General features: G+C 40.4%; 2 protein-coding genes across 19 annotated transcripts in view; one reads left to right on the top strand and one right to left on the bottom strand.

Moving 5' to 3' along the window:
* Window positions 1–2,048, bottom strand: part of LOC139745942 (protein lap4-like) — a 556,451-nt gene extending 554,403 nt beyond the window's left edge. For all 14 annotated transcript variants that reach the window (XM_071656641.1, XM_071656649.1, XM_071656646.1 and 11 more), the window contains exon 1: window positions 1,740–2,048. In XM_071656641.1, coding sequence (XP_071512742.1) covers window positions 1,740–1,901 — 162 coding nt within the window. In that variant the 5' untranslated portion in view covers window positions 1,902–2,048. The remainder of the gene's footprint in view (window positions 1–1,739) is intronic.
* Window positions 2,049–7,097: 5,049 nt separating this feature from the next.
* LOC139745944 (uncharacterized) overlaps window positions 7,098–22,585 on the top strand; it is a 61,251-nt gene continuing 45,763 nt past the window's right edge. For 2 of the 5 annotated variants that reach the window (XM_071656657.1, XM_071656656.1), the window contains exons 1-2: window positions 7,098–7,211; window positions 11,542–11,623. In XM_071656657.1, the coding sequence (XP_071512758.1) occupies window positions 7,113–7,211; window positions 11,542–11,623 (181 nt within the window). In that variant the 5' untranslated portion in view covers window positions 7,098–7,112. Of the gene's footprint in view, window positions 7,212–8,263; window positions 8,420–11,541; window positions 11,624–22,585 lie in introns of those variants that run through there. The other 3 variants (XM_071656660.1, XM_071656659.1, XM_071656658.1) reach the window with 2 other exon arrangements.

Raw genomic sequence — 22,585 nt, 5'->3', positions numbered from 1 at the left:
TCTAAGCTACCAGGAGTTTTCATGCTGAGGAGCAAACCAAATCAGCACTGGTATTATTCTACATATAAGCTACCAGGAGTTTTCATAAGTTCTAATGAACTTTTTACATGTGTTTAACCTACTTTTACATAAAGTAACCAAACATTTTCCCTAAAATGCATAAACCTACCTAATGTAAACTTAATATTCAACACAATAAAATGCTCCAAATCATGCTCTGCACTTATCATTGAATTATCTAAATACTATACAAGCACTGCAGAAAAAAGTCATTAGTTAAAGCTTATAAACTTAAATTTTTTTTTTTTTTTTCAAACTATTCGCCATTTCCCGCGTTAGCGAGGTAGCGTTAAGAACAGAGAACTGGGCCTTTGAGGGAATATCCTCACCTGGCCCCTTCTCCGTTCCTTCTTTTGGAAAATAAAAAAAAAAAAAAAAATGAGAGGGGAGGATTTCCAGCCCCCCGCTCCCTCCCCTTTTAGTTGCCTTCTACGACACGCAGGGAATACGTGGGAAGTATTCTTTCTCCCCTATCCCCAGGGATAAGATAAACTTAAATTATACATATCAATTGTTTCACTCAGTACCTAGGGTCTTTGGATGCTGGCATAAACTTAAATATCTCTGGACTTGACTATCAGTTTTCATTGCTGACATTTACACACACCATATATATATATATATATATATATATATATATATATATATATATATATATATATACTCCCTGCCCTAGGAGTCCCTTTATGAAGCTCCTACAGCACTCATGAAGCTGACCACATCCACCAGTTGGGACCACAAGCCATAAAGCGCTGTGATCTGTTGATCTGTGAGTGCATTTACGTGTAGAAAGTGTCCAGGGCACTTGAGTAGTAAGTACACAGTATCTTCTTTGTGGCATCTGTCTTGTGAGCATGAAGTGTTTTGGAATATGTTGGAATGGTCTTTGCAGTGTTGTTGAGATGGGTAATGTCTAGAGCACAGACAGGAGAATGACTCGTGTTTATCTGGGGAGTGTGGTTGCTGATGGGTATGTCTTTTGGCTTGCAGTTTAAAATTGAGTTGGGAAATTGGCTACTTACTGCTTGTTGGGTTTAGTGAGCGAGATGTTTGTTGAGGGAGGGGATCTGTGAATAGAGGTTACATCATATATATATATATATATATATATATATATATATATATATATATATATATATATATATATATACATCAAATGATAAACTTTCCACAGCAAATATGTCCCTCCTGTTCAAGCATGTTTCTACGGTCTATTTTTGTAAGATGCTTTGTAAAATTTCAACCCATTATGGGAAAAAAATTATCTCTTCCAGCAATTCTGACATTCAAAATATTACCTTCACAAAACACACAGTACAAAGCAACCTGTTCATTACCAGCTGATTAATATCTTTTAACACCTGAAAAAAAGGCACTCTAAAACCAGTGATGATTTTTCACAGACGGGAAAAATACCTTTACCGGAATGTTTTAAGAAAGTAATCATAATTTTGTGTTGGTCAAACTTGGTGCTGACTAAAAGCGACAAGAGTAAAGCTAAGAAAAGTCATATCTACCAGCCTGGGTTAGAGAGTCCAGAGTCCAGGTTCAAATGGAAGGTGAGGACTGGGAGTGGACCTCCCGGCCTGCCTGGTGGATGCAGATGACTCCTGCCGTTCCCCCATTAAGATAAAAACTATTCTACTCCTGGTATGAGCAACTGGGGAAGGGTTACTCACCTTTGGGAGGTCGCGGATGTGGTTAGCGTCCAGTAAAACCTCTTCCAGACTACGGGCGTAACGCATTATGTCGTCAGGAACACTGCCCAATGAACAGTGCCTCTTATCCACATACTCCACATGCCTGTTACACCCCTTAAAGATGGGGATACACCGAAACATGATTGCTCTTCGTGTTAAGCACCACACATAATCAATACAGCCCCAATGGGCACACAAAAACACAGCGGATCACCCTTAATGTGACGCCGGACAAAGGCACAGCCTCACCCAGTAACGGTAATGTACTGACTGAGCCGTGACGTCACCAGCAGATCTGTGTGCGCCATCTCTTGACAACCTCGCGAACTAAATATTGTCATCCCATAAACTATCAAATTTGAGTCCAGCATTAATTTTACAAGTTGAGAAATAATTTTCTTTTATGAAAATCTCTCATAGAATTTGAGGAAAGGCTGACTATAATCATAAACATTGGAAATAACCCAATCTTTTGATTTATATGTGTTCATGCATCCCGGGAAATTTAAAAGTAACCAACGCCCCTTTAAATTTATAAATGCTTTTTTTCCCCATAAATTTCACTTTAACCCTAATGCATTTTGCCACAAAATCTCATCTGATATTGAAATAAAACACACACACACACACACACACACACACACATATATATATATATATATATATATATATATATATATATATATATATATATATATATATATATATATCATTTATTTATTTATTTTGCTTTGTCGCTGTCTCCCGCGTTTGCGAGGTAGCGCAAGGAAACAGACGAAAGAAATGGCCCAACCCACCCCCATACACAATGTATATACATACACGTCCACACACGCAAATATACATACCTATACATCTCAATGTACACATATATATACACACACAGACACATACATATGTACCCATGCACACAATTCACACTGTCTGCCTTTATTCATTCCCATCGCCACCTCGCCACACATGGAATACCATCCCCCTCCCCCCTCATGTGTGCGAGGTAGCACTAGGAAAAGACAACAAAGGCCCCATTCGTTCACACTCAGTCTCTAGCTGTCATGCAATAATGCCCGAAACCACAGCTCCCTTTCCACATCCAGGCCCCACACAACTTTCCATGGTTTACCCCAGACGCTTCACATGCCCTGATTCAATCCACTGACAGCACGTCAACCCGGTATACCACATCGATCCAATTCACTCTATTCCTTGCCCGCCTTTCACCCTCCTGCATGTTCAAGCCCCGATCACACAAAATCTTTTTCACTCCATCTTTCCACCTCCAATTTGGTCTCCCACTTCTCCTCGTTCCCTCCACCTCCGACACATATATCCTTTTGGTCAATCTTTCCTCACTCATTCTCTCCATGTGCCCAAACCATTTCAAAACACCCTCTTCTGCTCTCTCAACCACGCTCTTTTTACTTCCACACATCTCTCTTACCCTTACATTACTTACTCGATCAAACCACCTCACACCACACATTGTCCTCAAACATCTCATTTCCAGCACATCCATCCTCCTGCTCACAACTCTATCCATAGACCACGCCTCGCAACCATAAAACATTGTTGGAACCACTATTCCTTCAAACATACCCATTTTTGCTTTCCGAGATAATTTTCTCGACTTCCACACATTCTTCAAGGCTCCCAGGATTTTCGCCCCCTCCCCCATCCTATGATTCACTTCCGCTTCCATGGTTCCATCTGCTGCCAGATCCACTCCCAGATATCTAAAACACTTTACTTCCTCAAGTTTTTCTCCATTCAAACTTACCTCCCAATTGACTTGACCCTCAACCCTACTGTACCTAATAACCTTGCTCTCATTCACATTTATTCACATATATATATATATATATATATATATATATATATATATATATTTTTTTTTTTTTTTTTTTTTTTTTGCTTTGTCGCTGTCTCCCGCGTTTGCGAGGTAGCGCAAGGAAACAGACGAAAGAAATGGTCCAACCCACCCCCATACACATGTATATACATACGTCCACACACGCAAATATACATACCTACACAGCTTTCCATGGTTCACCCCAGACGCTTCACATGCCTTGATTCAATCCACTGACAGCACGTCAACCCCGGTATACCACATCGCTCCAATTCACTCTATTCCTTGCCCTCCTTTCACCCTACTGCATGTTCAGGCCCCGATCACACAAAATCTTTTTCACTCCATCTTTCCACCTCCAATTTGGTCTCCCTCTTCTCCTCGTTCCCTCCACCTCCGACACATATATCCTCTTGGTCAATCTTTCCTCACTCATTCTCTCCATATGCCCAAACCATTTCAAAACACCCTCTTCTGCTCTCTCAACCACGCTCTTTTTATTTCCACACATCTCTCTTACCCTTACGTTACTTACTCGATCAAACCACCTCACACCACACATTGTCCTCAAACATCTCATTTCCAGCACATCCATCCTCCTGCGAACAACTCTATCCATAGCCCACGCCTCGCAACCATACAACATTGTTGGAACCACTATTCCTTCAAACATACCCATTTTTGCTTTCCGGGATAATGTTCTCGACTTCCACACATTTTTCAAGGCTCCCAAAATTTTCGCCCCCTCCCCCACCCTATGATCCACTTCCGCTTCCATGGTTCCATCCACTGACAGATCCACTCCCAGATATCTAAAACACTTCACTTCCTCCAGTTTTTCTCCATTCAAACTCACCTCCCAATTGACTTGACCCTCAACCCTACTGTACCTAATAACCTTGCTCTTATTCACATTTACTCTTTGATAGTGGGGAGAGCTATAATGATCTGAGAAAAAAAATACACCGGTCAATATTCATTCAACCATAACCATCACTCATGATTAACACACACATGTAACCTCACCCACGACTCTTAAGATGAAGCCAAAAATACCAAAATATAAAATGTAAGAATGTAGGAATTGCATACTGACATTGCATATTTTGATAGTGGGGAAAGTTATAATGATCTAAGAAAAATATACACAGGTCAATATTCATTTAACCATAACCATCACTCATGATTAACAAACTCACTTGTATCCTCACCCACGACTCTAAAATGCAGCCAAAAATACCAAAATATAAAATGTAAGAGTAGAAATTGCATAATGAATCTGTAACCGAGTTATAACATCTATATGTATCATTAGGAACACCTGATTCAACCACTGTCTTCCACTAGTCAAAAGACACCCAAATATACTTTCATCTACTGCCCTACTATCACCAGAAATACAGAATTCATTTACGAAAAAAATAACTATTATATCTAGCGTAAGTAGGTCAGTTAGGTTAAAGGATATCTGGGTGTATCTTAACAATTAGACAACAGTGGTGGATGGCGTCAGACGTTCTGTACAGTACACTTGGAAAATCTTGGTGTATCCTGACTAGTAGAACACGACGGTAGCGTCAGATGTTCTCTACAATACACATGGGAAATATAATTGGACAGCTACAAGATGAGTTCTGAATTATCTATGGTGTAATTGTGTAAGTACTTCCAAGTATATTTGGGTGTATTCTGACAAGAGCTAAAGAAAGATGGTTATGTACACGTGAAAATGCTATTGGCCAGTTACTGATCTAAAAACTGAGTTCATGTTCACCATACTGAAAGTAGGTCAGTGAATTAAGTTATACAAGGATATATTTTGACTTGAACACAATGGAAAAATACGATGTTCTGTACAGTACACATGAAAAATGTCAGTAGCCAGTTATTGACTTCAAAAACGAGTTATGTATTCTCGTGTAATTAAGTTAGAAAGTCAAAGTGTGTTTTGAGTACATTTACAGTAGTCAAGACAATGGTAAAGTCAGATGTTCTCTGAAGTTCGCGTGGAGTATAAACCAGCCACTAATTCAAAGTGAAATATTCATATCCCCTTTACACTTTCTTATGTAGGAACTTGTTGAGATTCACATATAATGTCGCGAATGATGATGTTACAGGTGAAGACGTTACGCATGTTGGTATGGTGAACGTTGGCCTAAGTCGTATTTCTCTCCCCATCATCACAACCCTCCAACGATTGATTTATTTTTAAGTAAAGGTTTCCAGATTCCAGGTTTGATTTCTGGATCTGTCCCGTTGGCTGCCTTTCGTAGCCTAGCTTCGATTGTCCCCATGTAACAGAAGTCATAAAAATGCATGTAGAAAATCAATACACAACAAATATAAGCATAAACTCATTAGTTGGTAGTCTTCACCAATACTAGAGGTGCATTTCATGGATTTAGCTGGAATCTTCTTGGATTTCAGTACATTTTGTTTGAATCTGATTGTTTCCGGACGCCATTTTTTCTGGGTATCTATGCATTGCAGTAAGTAGGTTAAAGTATACTTGGGTTTATTTTGGCTTAAAACAAAGTTCTCTACAGTACATGTGAAAAATGTCATCAGCTAGTTATTGAATGGAATACTGCTCTACGTAAACAAGGATTAACATGCGAAATTTGAGGATCCAGAATCATAACCAACTTCTCAATCTGCTTGAATACAGAACCAGTAACTTTCTTATTAAAGGAGGATACAGAACCAATAAAACTATATTCTCAGTTTTTGAGTCATCAGAACTATTGATCAGTAACCAGCTGTCACTACGTTCAGCATACTATACATCTATAATCATGACAAACCTGTCTCATTTAGATTGTTGTCCTTAAGGCGGTTTGGGGAGCTTAGGAAAGTATATATCCACAAGGTTGTCGCAAAAAATCAGTTCTTGATAGTTGGAGCTTACACTCACACTTAGTCCACCACAATAGTGTTTTAAGACAACACATTAAGAGCTTCAGCAAGGCGTATTCAATGCAATAACCAATTTTCAACTTCTTAAACGTATGGGTTTTAAACTTTCTACGTGCGTTTACTGTCTAATATCATTTGAGAAAAATACACAGATTAATGAAACACATAATCATGGAATATTTCTATTCACAGCACTTTCTTCATACCGTCAGTGGTGTTTTGAAACTGAGTAACAATAATCACGCTATTAATACTTATACAATTTTCTTGATGTGTAATGGCCACTGGAGGAGGTCGCCTTCATATAAGCCACATGCGAACGTGTGGCCTAAAAAGTATCTTTTAAAAAAGAAGTTGAGGAGTTAAAACGTTTTCGTCTTGTGGATGTAGCTTGATGCTGAGGGTATCAATGATTCTGGCGGTTGATATGACTCAAGCGCAAAGAACCAACCCACCAACGTTTCTTGCTATATACTTAATAGTTTGACTTCTATTGTTTCAGTAGTATTTCACATTTTTCATTTATTATTCAACTGTTGAATTTCATGTTCTCTCTGAACACCAGTTTAATTTAGTAAGGTGACATGTGTGAACAGGTGACGTCTCTTCTCCGCCTGGGACCACGGGAATCTCACGTAGCAAGCACTGATAGTCTGAAAGTTTTGCTCGAGTTTAACCTGTGTGTAAGTTTCTGAGCTTCCATCCTATAGTTTCATCTTATTGCCAAACACCAAAATTTTGTTCACTTTCTACACTTTTCCTTACAAACATTGTAATTTCCATACTGCATGGCTTCATCTGATGACCCGACCCTACAATTTTCCTCGATGTGTACCAATTTCCCCTCACTTTTGTATTTGATTACTCTTTAATTCACCTTTTTTTTTAGCTTAGACATTTTTTAATCAACTTAGACGTAATCTAGACATATTCTATCACTCTTAACTCGGGATGTATATATTATACAGACCTGGACCTATTGAAAAAAAAAAAAAAAGTGATTTCGGCTAATTGTGAACCCTATCCCTTCCCCTGTGAGCTGACGAAGGGTAAGACTACTGAAGAACACAATTTCTTTTATCATGTTTTTATATAATTTCTGTTGACTTTGCTGCTTCCATGGTACTAATTTGACTTCTCCCCAGGACCCTTATCTCTCTGTGATACTGAAATATCTAAGTCTGCCTCCATAAATATTGGGATTCTGTCAGGATCCAAGGTGTTTACCTTTGAGGGAACCACTCAGAGGTTATGGGGTATTTCTTTCGTAAGTTTTTGTGGCTTTTTCACCTTCCTTTTTTATAGTATTCACGCAAATGGAATTCGCATGAGCCTCACTTCTCAGCAATGTATTCTTATTTCGTTCTTTTCCCATCATTTTAGTTTTTTCATCAGCATTGACTGCGTGTATCCTCTATTGTAGCTTATTAGTGAACACCAGACGGGTCACGATTTTTTTTGTTAGTGTTGGCAGGTGGATAACAGGACGATTCTAAGCTTCTACACCTCCACACCTAAATGAGAAACTTATATTTTATCTGAAATCCTATAATCCACGTTCTGAGGAACATGTAACTTTTTTTTTACAATGATCATATATATATATATATATATATATATATATATATATATATATATATATATATATATGTATGTGTGTGTGTGTGTGTGTGTGCGTGTGTGTGTGTGTATGTGTGGTTTTCTGTGGGTTTTTGATTTGTGTAAAATGTGCTAAGAAGTCACTGTAGTCGGTGCAGTGCCCAGGTGCGTCATACGTCACTAGCCTGGCACTAGCTGGGCAGTTGCCTGGTGACTGCAGTGGCTTTGTGTGGTACCCAACAGGGTGCCGCTAAACCTTTTCGTTGGTTAATGCTTCCCCTCTTCACAGACGGTGAGACACATACTTCATTATTTGTCACTGCATTTAGATTTGTAGGAAAACAGCAAAACTACTCATACCTCGTGTGTTTGTACTAATTTCAGACTTGGCAGACTTTAGATGTCCAAGAATAACCCTGATGCCAACTTTGTTGATTAAATGCAGAGAAATTGTTGCCGATTACAGGCTCTAATCGTCATAGTCCTCTTTCATTTGTAATATGATAAACCGCAGGGTTGTAGTGTTCGACAAATTTGCTCCTAAGTTGAATGGTAATTCAGCAGTGGTCGAGTTGCTATCGATGTCACAGAGGACAGTCGTCATTCAGGCAAATGTGTAAAGGCAACAATCCAGGTCATTGTTTACCCTAACCTGACCCACCCTCACCTCTAGCCCCACCCCGAGGGTGGGCAGTGGCCTGGATTGCTCTTAACGCATCGACCAATGTCGACTTGATTTGAATGGCGACTGTTGTCTGTGTCGTCGGAAAGACTGACCCATTGTCTGTTGTTCACCTGATTTTTAATATGTAACATAGTAAATCATATCATGAATTTAGAAACATAGTAGATACTAAGTATAGTTTAATAGATAATCACAGGTTTTAGTAAATAATAGGTTACATATTCTGATATAGAAAGCAGGCCTTGTAGGGTAAGAATGAAAAGCTGTATCATTTTCTGCATTTTGTAAAATTAAACTTCATCTCACAAACTACGTCCTACAATAACGGAGGAACTGTATGATTTCATGTTTTTGATATTTAATGTATACAGGTAAACTAGTTTAACATGTCAGTGATCATCAAAAGAATATTTTTGTATGTACTGATTACTATGAAGTTTCTCATCTGAGAATTATTAAATGGTAGATGTATTGGTAAACTTCGAAATCCACAGAAGGCCAAGAGGACTGCAATAGGGTCAGTGAAATACACATGTAGAAGCCTCAGTCAAAGAATAAAATTTAAGTTTAATTGAGGAATTATTGACTTGTTTAGCGAAAGTAAGTCTTCATATTTGATAGAAACTTCAACATATATTTATTGTGATATGAAAAAAGGATATGCTTTTCTTCATAAGCTGTTCCTTGTTAGAGTATATGAAATTGGCTATTTTGATTTGTAAAGAATCATATCACCAGTCTGAATATTGTTTACTTTGGAAAATATAATAACTTTAGATGAATTTCACAATAAAAGCTCATGGAAATCTCTGATTTAATCAGCTTCTTTTCATTAAGTCTTGTTAATAAATCCACATGTAACACCAGGAAGTTAGGTAAATGCCATTATTTCTGTTGATGTATCATGTTTTTTATATGTTAACTTTAGGTACTCTCATCTCTCATTGTTGTAGTTTGCAAGAAATGTATTTGTTCCCTAATGGGGCTTGGTATAGGATATTGGAGACATAACTGACCATATGCCCATTATCATCAACTTCATTCCTAAATCCTAATTGGTAGCCTAAGAGTGGGAATGTTTATTGTTCTTGGGTAGTTGTGCTACCTTCCTTTTTTGTACAACCATGGTTGAAATATATCTGCTGGAGATGATTAAACTTTCATTGGAGAAAGACATTTTGTTGATGATAGTAGTGACTATATTTTTTTGTAGTTTATAATGTGGACATTCTTTTTCTTACTTGATTGCCATTTCATGTGGTGGTGAGGTAACTCCAGGAACAGACAAAGAAAGGCTATATGTGCTCTCATCAGTTCTCTAGTCTTCATGTTTTATACACCAAAACCTCAGCACCTTATCCACAACCAGGCCCCACAGCCCTTTCCATGGTTTACCCTGGACGTTTCACATGCCGTGATTCAGTCCATTACAGCACGTTGACCCAGTATGCACATTGTTCCAATTCACTCTATCCTATGTGCGCCTTTTACCTTTCTGCATGTTCATGCCCGGATTGCACAAAATCTTTTTCATTCTGTCCTTCCATCTCCAGTTTGGTCTCTCTGCTTTCCCTTGTTCTCTCTACTTTTTCATTCTGTCCTTCCATCTCCAGTTTGGTCTCTCTGCTTTCCCTGTTCCCTCTACTTTTGACTAATATATTCTCTTCGTTGACCTCTCCTATCTTGCCATGTGTCCACACCATTTTAACACAACCTCCTCAGTTCTCTCAACCACACTCTTTTTATTACCACATCTCTCTCTTATCGCTTCGTTACTTACTTGATCAGACCACCACACACTTATTGTCCTCAAACATTTCATTTCCGACATATCCACCCTCTTCCTCATAGCATTATTAAAAGCCCATGTCGTACACCCATATCATATTGTTGGGGTTATTATACCTTCATACTCTTTTTTGCCCTTCCAGATAACACTGTCTCTTTCTACATATTCTTCAGCACTCCAAGAATCTTGCTGTCTCACCCACCCAATGACTCACATCTGCTTCCATGATTCCATTTGCTGCCTTTTCCACTCCCAGGTATCTAAAAGACTTCACTCTAATTTTTCCTCATTGAAACTCACACCCCAACTATTTTGTCCTTCAACCCTGCTAAACCTAATAACCTTGCTTTTATTCACATTTACTCTCCACTTCTTCCTTTCACACACTCTTCCACACTCGTTCTCCAACTTCTGCAGTTTTTCTCTCAAATCTGCCACCAGTGCTATATCATAAGCAAACAACAACTGACTCGCTTCCCTGGCCCTCCCATCCCCCATAGAGTGCATACTTGCCTCTTTCTCTCTCTCCAAGACTTGCCATACCAACCATAAACATAGTGAACAACCTTGGTGACATCACATACCCTTGCAGCAGACCAACCTTCACTTGGAACAATTCACTCTCATTTCTTACTTTTACTTCTATTTCTTACTTCTTACTTTTACTGTTGTTGCCAAGTGAGCATCTGGTAAGAATTTAACTATTTATGGTTACGGGTTTTTATGTTTGATTTTCTGTAGACATGCTGCATTGATCAGAAATATAAGGCATTTTATATTAGATTTATACTTTTCTTGAGATACAGGTATTCTGTGGATGTATCCACCTTCATCTGACTGATGTGCTAACTGTAGTATTTAAGTGCGGTACTTTTGTCTTTGGTCAGTCATAGTGGTGTTCCTCCTTAATAATACTGTTCATCCTTTTTTTTTTTTGTAGTTCTTACAAATGCCAAGAATGACTACAATAAAGAGGAAAGGCAGTGATTATCTTCCTAAAATACAGTTGTGGGAAACCCATGGTATGTACTTAATATTCTAGATCCTTTGATTTGATTTGTGTTACTACCTACTGGAGCATAGGATGAGGAAGCTTTTCACTTGTGCAGCCCCACTTATCCTTGCATTTTTACCATACAGGCTTTTGAATTTTCTGTTGCTACTCCCATTTACTTAATTTTACATAGCTTATTGCAGGTGCAATATCCATAACTCTACTGATGAAGAAATGCTTCCTTTCATGCCGCCTTACATTTATCCCATTCTACTTTCAGTGATAACTCCTTGTTCTGGAGTCTTCTGAATTTAAAGAACTGTTCTGTAATGACATCACTGTGTGCATCCCAATGAATTTACACATGGTTATTATGTTTACCTGTATCCCTCCATAATGGACAGATTAGGGCTTCCATTTCTGTTTTACTTATTCCCTTCAGTTATGGTACGATTCTAGCTGCATTCCTTTAAACCATTTTCAGAGGGCACTTATGACTCTTCAGATGACATCATATTGTTGAGCTATTGGAGTTTGGGTCAAATTTATGTCTTTTTTTTTTTTTTTTTATATACTTTGTCGCTGTCTCCCGCGTTTGCGAGGTAGCGCAAGGAAACAGACGAAAGAAATGGCCCAACCCCCCCCCATACACATGTATATACATACGTCCACACACACAAATATACATACCTACACAGCTTTCCATGGTTTACCCCAGACGCTTCACATGCCTTGCTTCAATCCACTGACAGCACGTCAACCCCGGTATACCACATCGCTCCAATTCACTCTATTCCTTGCCCTCCTTTCACCCTACTGCATGTTCAGGCCCCGATCACACAAAATCTTTTTCACTCCATCTTTCCACCTCCAATTTGGTCTCCCTCTTCTCCTCGTTCCCTCCACCTCCGACACATATATCCTCTTGGTCAATCTTTCCTCACTCATCCTCTCCATGTGCCCAAACCACTTCAAAACACCCTCTTCTGCTCTCTCAACCACGCTCTTTTTATTTCCACACATCTCTCTTACCCTTACGTTACTCACTCGATCAAACCACCTCACAACACACATTGTCCTCAAACATCTCATTTCCAGCACATCCATCCTCCTGCGCACGACTCTATCCATAGCCCACGCCTCGCAACCATACAACATTGTTGGAACCACTATTCCTTCAAACATACCCATTTTTGCTTTCCGAGATAATGTTCTCGACTTCCACACATTCTTCAAGGCCCCCAGGATTTTCGCCCCCTCCCCCACCCTATGATCCACTTCCGCTTCCATGGTTCCATCCGCTGCCAGATCCACTCCCAGATATCTAAAACACTTCACTTCCTCCAGTTTTTCTCCATTCAAACTCACCTCCCAATTGACTTGACCCTCAACCCTACTGTACCTAATAACCTTGCTCTTATTCACATTTACTCTTAACTTTCTTCTTCCACACACTTTTCCAAACTCAGTCACCAGCTTCTGCAGTTTCTCACATGAATCAGCCACCAGCGCTGTATCATCAGCGAACAACAACTGACTCACTTCCCAAGCTCTCTCATCCCCAACAGACTTCATACTTGCCCCTCTTTCCAAAACTCTTGCATTCACCTCCCTAACAACCCCATCCATAAACAAATTAAACAACCATGGAGACATCACACACCCCTGCCGCAAACCTACATTCACTGAGAACCAATCACTTTCCTCTCTTTCTACACGAACACATGCCTTACATCCTCGATAAAAACTTTTCACTGCTTCTAACAACTTGCCTCCCACACCATATATTCTTAATACCTTCCACAGAGCATCTCTATCAACTCTATCATAGGCCTTCTCCAGATCCATAAATGCTACATACAAATCCATTTGCTTTTCTAAGTATTTCTCACATACATTCTTCAAAGCAAACACCTGATCCACACATCCTCTACCACTTCTGAAACCACACTACTCTTCCCCAGTCTGATGCTCTGTACATGCCTTCACCCTCTCAATCAATACCCTCCCATATGATTTACCAGGAATACTCAACAAACTTATACTTCTGTAATTTGAGCACTCACTCTTATCCCCTTTGCCTTTGTACAATGGCACTATGCACGCATTCCGCCAATCCTCAGGCACCTCACCATGAGTCATACATACATTAAATAACCTTACCAACCAGTCAATAATACAGTCACCCCCTTTTTTAATAAATTCCACTGCAATACCATCCAAACCTGCTGCCTTGCCGGCTTTCATCTTCCGCAAAGCTTATACTACCTCTTCTCTGTTTACCAAATCATTTTCCCTAACCCTCTCACTTCGCACACCACCTCGACCAAAACACCCTATATCTGCCACTCTATCATCAAACACATTCAACAAACCTTCAAAATACTCACTCCATCTCCTTCTCACATCACCACTACTTGTTATCACCTCCCCATTTGCGCCCTTCACTAAAGTTCCCATTTGCTCCCTTGTCTTATGCACTTTATTTACCTCCTTCCAGAACATCTTTTTATTCTCCCTAAAATTTAATGATACTCTCTCACCCCAACTCTCATTTGCCCTCTTTTTCACCTCTTGCACCTTTCTCTTGACCTCCTGTCTCTTTCTTTTATACATCTCCCACTCAATTGCATATATATATATATATATATATATATATATATATATATATATATATTTTTTTTTTCTTTTTTTTTTTTTATACTTTGTCGCTGTCTCCCGCGTTTGTGAGGTAGCGCAAGGAAACAGACGAAAGAAATGGCCCAACCCCCCCCCATACACATGTATATACATACGTCCACACACGCAAATATACATACCTACACAGCTTTCCATGGTTTACCCCAGACGCTTCACATGCCTTGATTCAATCCACTGACAGCACGTCAACCCCGGTATACCACATCGCTCCAATTCACTCTATTCCTTGCCCTCCTTTCACCCTCCTGCATGTTCAGGCCCCGATCACACAAAATCTTTTTCACTCCATCTTTCCACCTCCAATTTGGTCTCCCTCTTCTCCTTGCTCCCTCCACCTCCGACACATATATCCTCTTGGTCAATCTTTCCTCACTCATCCTCTACATGTGCCCAAACCACTTCAAAACACCCTCTTCTGCTCTCTCAACCACGCTCTTTTTATTTCCACACATCTCTCTTACCACACATCTCTCTTACCACGCTCTTTTTATTCCCACACATCTCTCTTACCCTTTCATTACTTAATCAAACCACCTCACATCATATATTGTCCTTAAACATCTCACTTCCAGCACATCCACCCTCCTCCACACAACTCTTATCTATAGCCCACACCTCACAACCATATATCATTGTTGGAACCACTGTTCCTCAAACATACCCATTTTTGCTTTCCTAGATAACGTTCTCGACTTCCACACATTCTTCAACGCTCTCAAAACTTTCGCTTCCTCCCCCACCCTATGATTCACTTCCGCTTCCATGGTTCCATCCGCTGCCAAATCCACTCCGAGATATCTAAAACACTTCACTTCCTCCAGTTTTTCTCCATTCAAACTTACCTCCCAATTGACTTGTCCCTCAACCCTACTGTACTTAATAACCTTGCTCTTATTCACGTTTACTTTCATCTATCTTCTTTCACACACTTCACCAAACTCAGTCACCAGCCTCTGCAGTTTCTCACCTGAATCAGCTACCAGCCCTGTATCATCAGTGAACAACAACTGACTCACTTCCCAAGCTCTCACCCACAACAGACTGCACACTTGCCCCTCTTTCCAAAACTCTTGCATTCACCTCCCTAACAACCCCATCCATAAACAAATTGAATAACAATGGAGACATCACACACCCCTGCCGCAAACCAACATTCACTGAGAACCAATCACCTTCCTCTCTTCCTAGATGTACACATGCCTTACATTCTCGATAAAAACTTTTCACTGCTTCTGACAACTTTCCTCCCACACCATATATTCTTAATACCTTCCACAGAGCATCTCTGTCAACTCTATCATATGCCTTCTCTAGATCCATAAATGCTACATACAAATCCATTTGCTTTTCTAAGTATTTCTCACATACATTCTTTAAAGCAAACACCTGATCCACACATCCTCTGCCACTTCTGAAACCACACTGCTCTTCCCCAATCTGATGCTCAGTACATGCCTTCACCCTCTCAATCAATGCCCTCCCATATAATTTCCCAGGAATACTCAACAAACTTATAGCTCTGTAAATTGAGCACTCACTTTTATCCCCTTTGCCTTTGTACAATGGCACTATGGAAACATTCCGCCAATCCTCAGGCACCTCACCATGAGTCATACATACATTGAATAATCTTACCAACCAGTCAACAATACAGTCACCCCCTTTTTTAATAAATTCCACAGCAATACCATCTAAACCCGCTGCCTTGCCGGCTTTCATCTTCCGCAAAGCTTTTACTACCTCTTCTCTGTTTATCAAATCATTTTCCCTAACCCTCTCACTTTGCACACCACCTCGACCAAAACTCCCTATATCTGCCACTCTATCATCAAACACATTCAACAAACCTTCAAAATACTCATCCATCTCCTCACATCACCACTACTTATAATCACCTCCCCGTTATCCCCCTTCACTGATGGTCCCATTTGTTCCCTTGTCTTACGCACTTTATTTATCTCCTTCCAAAACATCTTTTTATCCTCCCTAAAATTTAATGATACTCTCTCACCCTAACTCTCATTTGCCCTCTTTTTCACCTCTTGCACTTTTCTCTTGACCTCATGCCTCTTTCTTTTATACATCTCCCAGTCATTTGCATTATTTCCCTGCAAAAATTGTCCAAATGCCTCTCTCTTCTCTTTCACTAATAATCTTACCTCTTCATCCCACCACTCACTACCCTTTTTAATCTGCCCACCTCCCACACTTCTCATGCCACAAGCATCTTTTGCACAAGCCATCACTGCTTCCCTAAATACATCCCATTCCTCCCCCACTCACCTTACGTCCTTTGTATATATATATATATATATATATATATATATATATATATATATATATATATATATATATATATATATATTTCTTTCATACTGTTCGCCATTTCCCGCATTAGCGAGGTAGCGTTAAGAATAGAGGACTGGGCCTTTGAGGGAATATCCTCACCTGGCCCCCTTCTCTGTTCCTTCTTTTGGAAAATTACAAAAAAAATGAGAGGGGAGGATTTCCAGCCCCCCGCTCCCTTCCCTTTTAGTCGCCTTGTACGACACGCAGGGAATACGTGTGAAGTAGTCTTTCTCCCCTATCCCCAGGGATATATATATATAATGTTCTCGACTTCCAAACATTCTTCAAGGCTCCCAGGATTTTCACCCCCTCCCCAACCCTATGCTTCACTTCCACTTCCATGGTTCCATCCGCTGCCAGATCCACTCCCAGATATCTAAAACACTTTACTTCCTCCAGTTTTTCTCCATTCAAAATTACTTCCCAATTGACTTGACCCTCAACCCTACTGTACCTAATAACCTTGCTCTTATTCACATTTACTCTTAACTTTCTTCTTTCACACACTTTACCAAACTCAGTCACCAGCTTCTGCAGTTTCTCACATGAATCAGCCACCAGCGCTGTATCATCAGCGAACAACAACTGACTCACTTCCCAAGCTCTCTCATCCCCAACAGACTGCATACTTGCCCCTCTTTCCAAAACTCTTGCATTCACCTCCCTAACAACCCCATCCATAAACAAATTGAACAACCATGGAGACATCACACACCCCTGCCACAAACCTACATTCATTGAGAACCAATCACTTTCCTCTCTTCCTGCACGTACACATGCCTTCCATCCTCGATAAAAACTTTTCACTGCTTCTAACAACTTGCCTCCCACACCATATATTCTTAGTATCTTCCACAGAGCATCTCTATCAACTCTATCATATTCCTTCTCCAGATCCATAAATGCTACCTGGAGAATGGAGAAAAACTGGAGAAAAACTAGAGGAAGTAAAGTGTTTTAGATATCTGGGAGTGGATCGGGCAGCGGATGGAACCATGGAAGAGGAAGTGAATCATAGGGTGGGGGAGGGGAAGAAAATCCTGGGAGCCTTGAAGAATGTGTGGAAGTCGAGAACATTATCTCTGAAAGCAAAAATGGCTATGTTTGAAGGAATAGTGGTTCCAACAATGTTGTATCGTTGCGAGGTGTGGGCTATGGATAGAGTAGTGCGCAGGAGGGTGGATGTGCTGGAAATGAGATGTTTGAGGACAATATATGGTGTGAGGTGGTTTGATCGAGTAAGTAATGTAAGGGTAAGAGAGATGTGTGGAAATAAGAAGAGCGTGGTTGAGAGAGCAGAAGAGGGTGTTTTGAAATGGTTTGGGCACATGGAGAGAATGAGTGAGGAAAGATTGACCAAGAGGATATATGTGTCGGAGGTGGAGGGAACGAGGAGAAGTGGGAGACCAAATTGGAGGTGGAAAGATGGAGTGAAAAAGATTTTGAGTGATCGGGGCCTGAACATGCAGGAGGGTGAAAGGCAGGCTTGGAATAGAGTGAATTGGATTGATGTGGTATACCAGGGTCGACGTGCTGTCAGTGGATTGAATCAGGGCATGTGAAGCGTCTGGGGTAAACCATGGAAAGTTCTGTGGGGCCTGGATGTGGAAAGAGAGCTGTGGTTTTGGGCATTATTGCATGACAGCTAGAGACTGAGTGTGAACGAATGGGGCCTTTGTTGTCTTTTCCTAGCGCTACCTCGCACACATGAGGGGGGAGGGGGATGTTATTCCATATGTGGCGAGGAGGCAATGGGAATGAATAAAGGGAGACAGTGTGAATTGTGTGCATGTGCATATAGGTATATGTCTGCGTGTGTATATATATGTGTACATTGAGATGTATAGGTATGTATATTTGCGTGTGTGGACGTGTATGTATATACATGTCTATGGGGGTAGGTTGGGCCATTTTTTTCGTCTGTTTCCTTGCGCTACCTCGCAAACACGGGAGACAGCGACAAAGCAAAATAAATAGATATAGATATATATATATATATTCTTTTCTTTTCTTTCAAACTATTTGCCATTTCCCGCATTAGCGAGGTAGCGTTAAGAACAGAGGACTGGGCCTTTGAGGGAATACCCTCACCTGCCCCCTTCTCTGTTCCTTCTTTTGGAAAATTAAAAAAAACGCGAGGGGAGGATTTCCAGCCCCCCCGCTCCCTCCACATATACATACATATACATATATACACATGTACACATCCACACTTGCTGCTTTCATCCATTCCTGTCACCACCCTGCCACACATGAAATGGCACCCCCCTTCCCCCGCTCCCTCCACATATACAGACATATACATATATACACATGTACACATCCACACTTGCTGCTTTCATCCATTCCTGTCACCACCCTGCCACACATGAAATGGCACCCCCCTTCCCCTGCAGACATGCGAGGTAGCACTAGGGAAAGAGCAAAGGCCACATTCATGCACCGAAACCACAGCTCCCTTTCCATATTCAGGCCCCACTGTTTCCCACATCAGTGAGGTAGCGCCAGGAAACAGACGAAGAATGGCCCATCCACTCATATACACATATATATACATAAATGCTCCTGTTTGCACATATACATACAAGTACATGTCTACATATACATACAAATGCATTCACACACACACAGACATATACATATATATATATGCATGTAATATTCATGCCTTATCCCTGGGGATAGGGGAGAAAGAATACTTCCCACGTATTCCCTTCATGTCGTAGAAGGCAACTAAAAGGGGAGGAAGCGGGAGGCTGAAAATCCTCCCCTCTCATTTTTAATTTTCCAAAAGAAGGAACAGAGAAGGGGGCTAAGTGAGGATTTTCCTCAAAGGCTCTGTCCTCTGTTCTTAACGCTACCTTGCTAACACAGGAAATGGCGAATAGTATGAAGAAAAATATTCATACTTGCTTTCATCCATTCCTGGTGCTACCCCACCCCATAAGAACAGCATCACTACCCCCCAACTTCAGCAAGGTAGCACCAGGGAAACAGACAAAAAAGGCCACATTCATTCACACTTAGTCTGTAGCCGTCTTGTGTAATGCACCAAAACCACAGCTCCCTATCCACATCCAGGCCCCACAGACCTTTCCAAGCTTTATCCAAGATGCCTCACAAGCCCTGGTTCAGTCCATTGACAGCACGTTGACACCAATGTACCACATCGTTCTAGTTCACTATTCCTTACATTCCTCTCACCTTCCTGTGTGTTCAGGCCCAGATCACTCAAAATCTTTTTCACTCCATACTTCAACCTCCAGTTTGGTCTCTTGCCTCTCCTTGTCTTTGTTTTTTCATAAATTTCACACACAGTCAGTTTTGATTCGTCTCATATCCTTTTCACATGTTTGTTAAATCAACTCTTCAGTCCCTTTCCTGATAAAGCTTTTAAAAGATTTTCTTCTAATTGGGTGGTCTTAGTCTTTATGCAACTGTAACAAAATCCTTTTGATAGTCCAAGAATGAATAGCCAACTTTTTTTTTATTAAGGTGTTACCAACTCTCACAGTAATCCAACTTTGTTACTCAAGATTTTTCTGAATCTCTGTTGCCTTTTTCATAATTGTTCAGTGCTGGTCCAGAAATCCTTGATATTCTTGATTATTTTCTCTAGTACCTTGCAGGCCATGCTTATTGATAGTAACTTGTAGGTAAGGTTACTTCTGTTGCCTTTTTTGTATACTATCTTCCATTCTATCGGGAAATTTCTTTCATGGAGAGAAATTTCAAACATCACCAGTGGTTTGTCAGGGGTTTCTGTATACTTAGTATGAATTGTGAGATGCCATCTGATTCATAAGCTTTTTACAGGTTCATCCCATCTATGAGTCTCTTCACTTCCAGTAAGTTCTTTTCAGTGTTTTCTCAGGTATCTTCTCATTCATTGGCTTGTGGCAGCGGTACTTCAGGTCATTCAAGTGAAAGCACTTTTGAAGCTTTATGTTCATCTCTTCACAAATATCTTCATCAATTTCTTTTGTAGCTAACATGTTTGTCCTTTTTGGTTTTGACATACCTGGCCTTTTAGCTTTTAAATGTGGCACAATTTTTGAATCTTAATGTTATGTTTGTATTTCTGTGACTTCCCATAATTGGCAGTTACTGTTGAGAGCCCACTAATATTTATAAACTATCCTTATGTGCTCAGTTTTTCAGGCAAATTACAGTGCTTGGAAGAATTGATCACAGAGTAGTCACTTATGGAAATGCACACCTTGAGTGAAAAGTTAAGTGGTAAAGATTTATGCACTGTGTGATGTGGTACCTATAGTTTTTCACCTTCAGTTTGCACTTCATTTCAAATGAAATTTCAGTACTTAAACATGTTTTTAAACAAGAATGTACCCTGAGCTCAGATGCTTGTGTGGTGTTAACTGATTCTGTTCACAAGCGGTAACACATGTGGGAGGGCTTTAATGAGAGGGTGAATGCATGTACAGAGCACCAGATTGGGGAAGAGCAGTGGTTTCATAAGAGGTAGAGGATGTGTGGATCAGGTGTTTGATTTAAAGAATGTGTAAAAAATTCTTAGAAAAAACAGATGGATTTGTATGTAGCATTTATGGATCTGGAGAAGGCTTTGTGGAAGGTTTTAAGAGGATATGGTGTGGGAGGTAAGTTGCTAGAAGCAGTGAAAAGTTTTTATCAAGGATGTAAGGCATGTGTACAAGTAGGAAGAGACGAGAATGATTGGTTCTCAGTGAATGTTGGTCTGCGACAGGGATGTGTGATGTCCCCATGGTTGTTTGATTTGTTTATGAATTGGATGGTTAGGGAGGTAAATGCAAGAGTTTTGGAGAGAGGGGTGAGTATGCAGTCTGTTGTGGATGAGAGGGCTTGGGAAGTGAGTCAGTTGTTGTTAGCCGATGATACAGCTCTATTGTCTAATTCAAGTTAGAAACTGCAGAAGTTGGTGACTGAGTTTGGAAAAGTGTGTAAAAGGAGAAAGATGAGAGTAAATGTGAATAAGAGCAAGGTTATTAGGTTCAGTAGGGTTGAGAGACAAGTTATTTGGGATGTAAGTTTGAATGGAGAAAAATTGGAGGAAGTGCAAGTGTTTTGGCTATCTGGGAGTGGGCTTGGCAGTGAATGGAGCCATGGAAGAGTAAGTGAGTCACAAGGTTGGGGAGGGGGTGAAGGTTCTTGGAGTGATGAGGAATGTGTAGAGGGAGAGAACATTATCTCGGACAGCAAGAATGGATGTTTGAAGGAATAGTAGTTCCAACAATGTTATATGGTTGCAAGGCATGGGCTATAGATAGGGATGTATGTAGGAGGATAGATGTGTTGGAAATGAAATGTTTGAGGACAGTGTATGGTGTGAGGTTGTTTGATCAAGTAAGTAATGAAAGGGTAAGAGAGATGTGTGGAAATAAAAAGAGTGTGGTTGAGAGAGCAGAAGAGGATGTGTTGAAATGGTTTGAACATATGGAGAGAATGAGTGAGGAAAGGTTGACAAAGAGGATATATGTGTCAGAGGTGAAGGGAACAAGGAGAAGTGGGAGACCAAATTGGAGGTGGAAAGATGGAGTGAAAAAGATTTTGAGTGATCGGGGCCTGAACATACAGGAGGGTGAAAGGTGTGCAAGGAATAAGAGTGAGTTGGAGTAATATGGTTTACTGTGGTCGATGTGTTGTCAGTGGACTGAGCCAGGGCATGTGAAGTGTCTGGGGTAAACCATGGAAAGGTATGTGGGGCCTGGATGTGGATAGGGAGCTGTGGTTTTGGTGCATTATGCATGACAGCTAGAAACTGAGTGTGAATGAATGTGGCCTTTTTTTTGTCTGTTTTCCTGGTGCTATCTCACTGAAGCAGGGGGCAGCGATGCTGTTTCCTGTGGGGTGGGGTAGCGACAGAAGTGGATGAAGGTAAGTACATGTAGAATATGTACATGTGTATATGTGTATGTCTGTGTATGTATATGTATGCATATGT

Source organism: Panulirus ornatus, chromosome 63, assembly GCF_036320965.1.
Source record: "Panulirus ornatus isolate Po-2019 chromosome 63, ASM3632096v1, whole genome shotgun sequence".
Lineage (NCBI taxonomy): Eukaryota > Metazoa > Arthropoda > Malacostraca > Decapoda > Palinuridae > Panulirus > Panulirus ornatus.
This window is presented reverse-complemented; position numbering and strand designations above follow the sequence as displayed.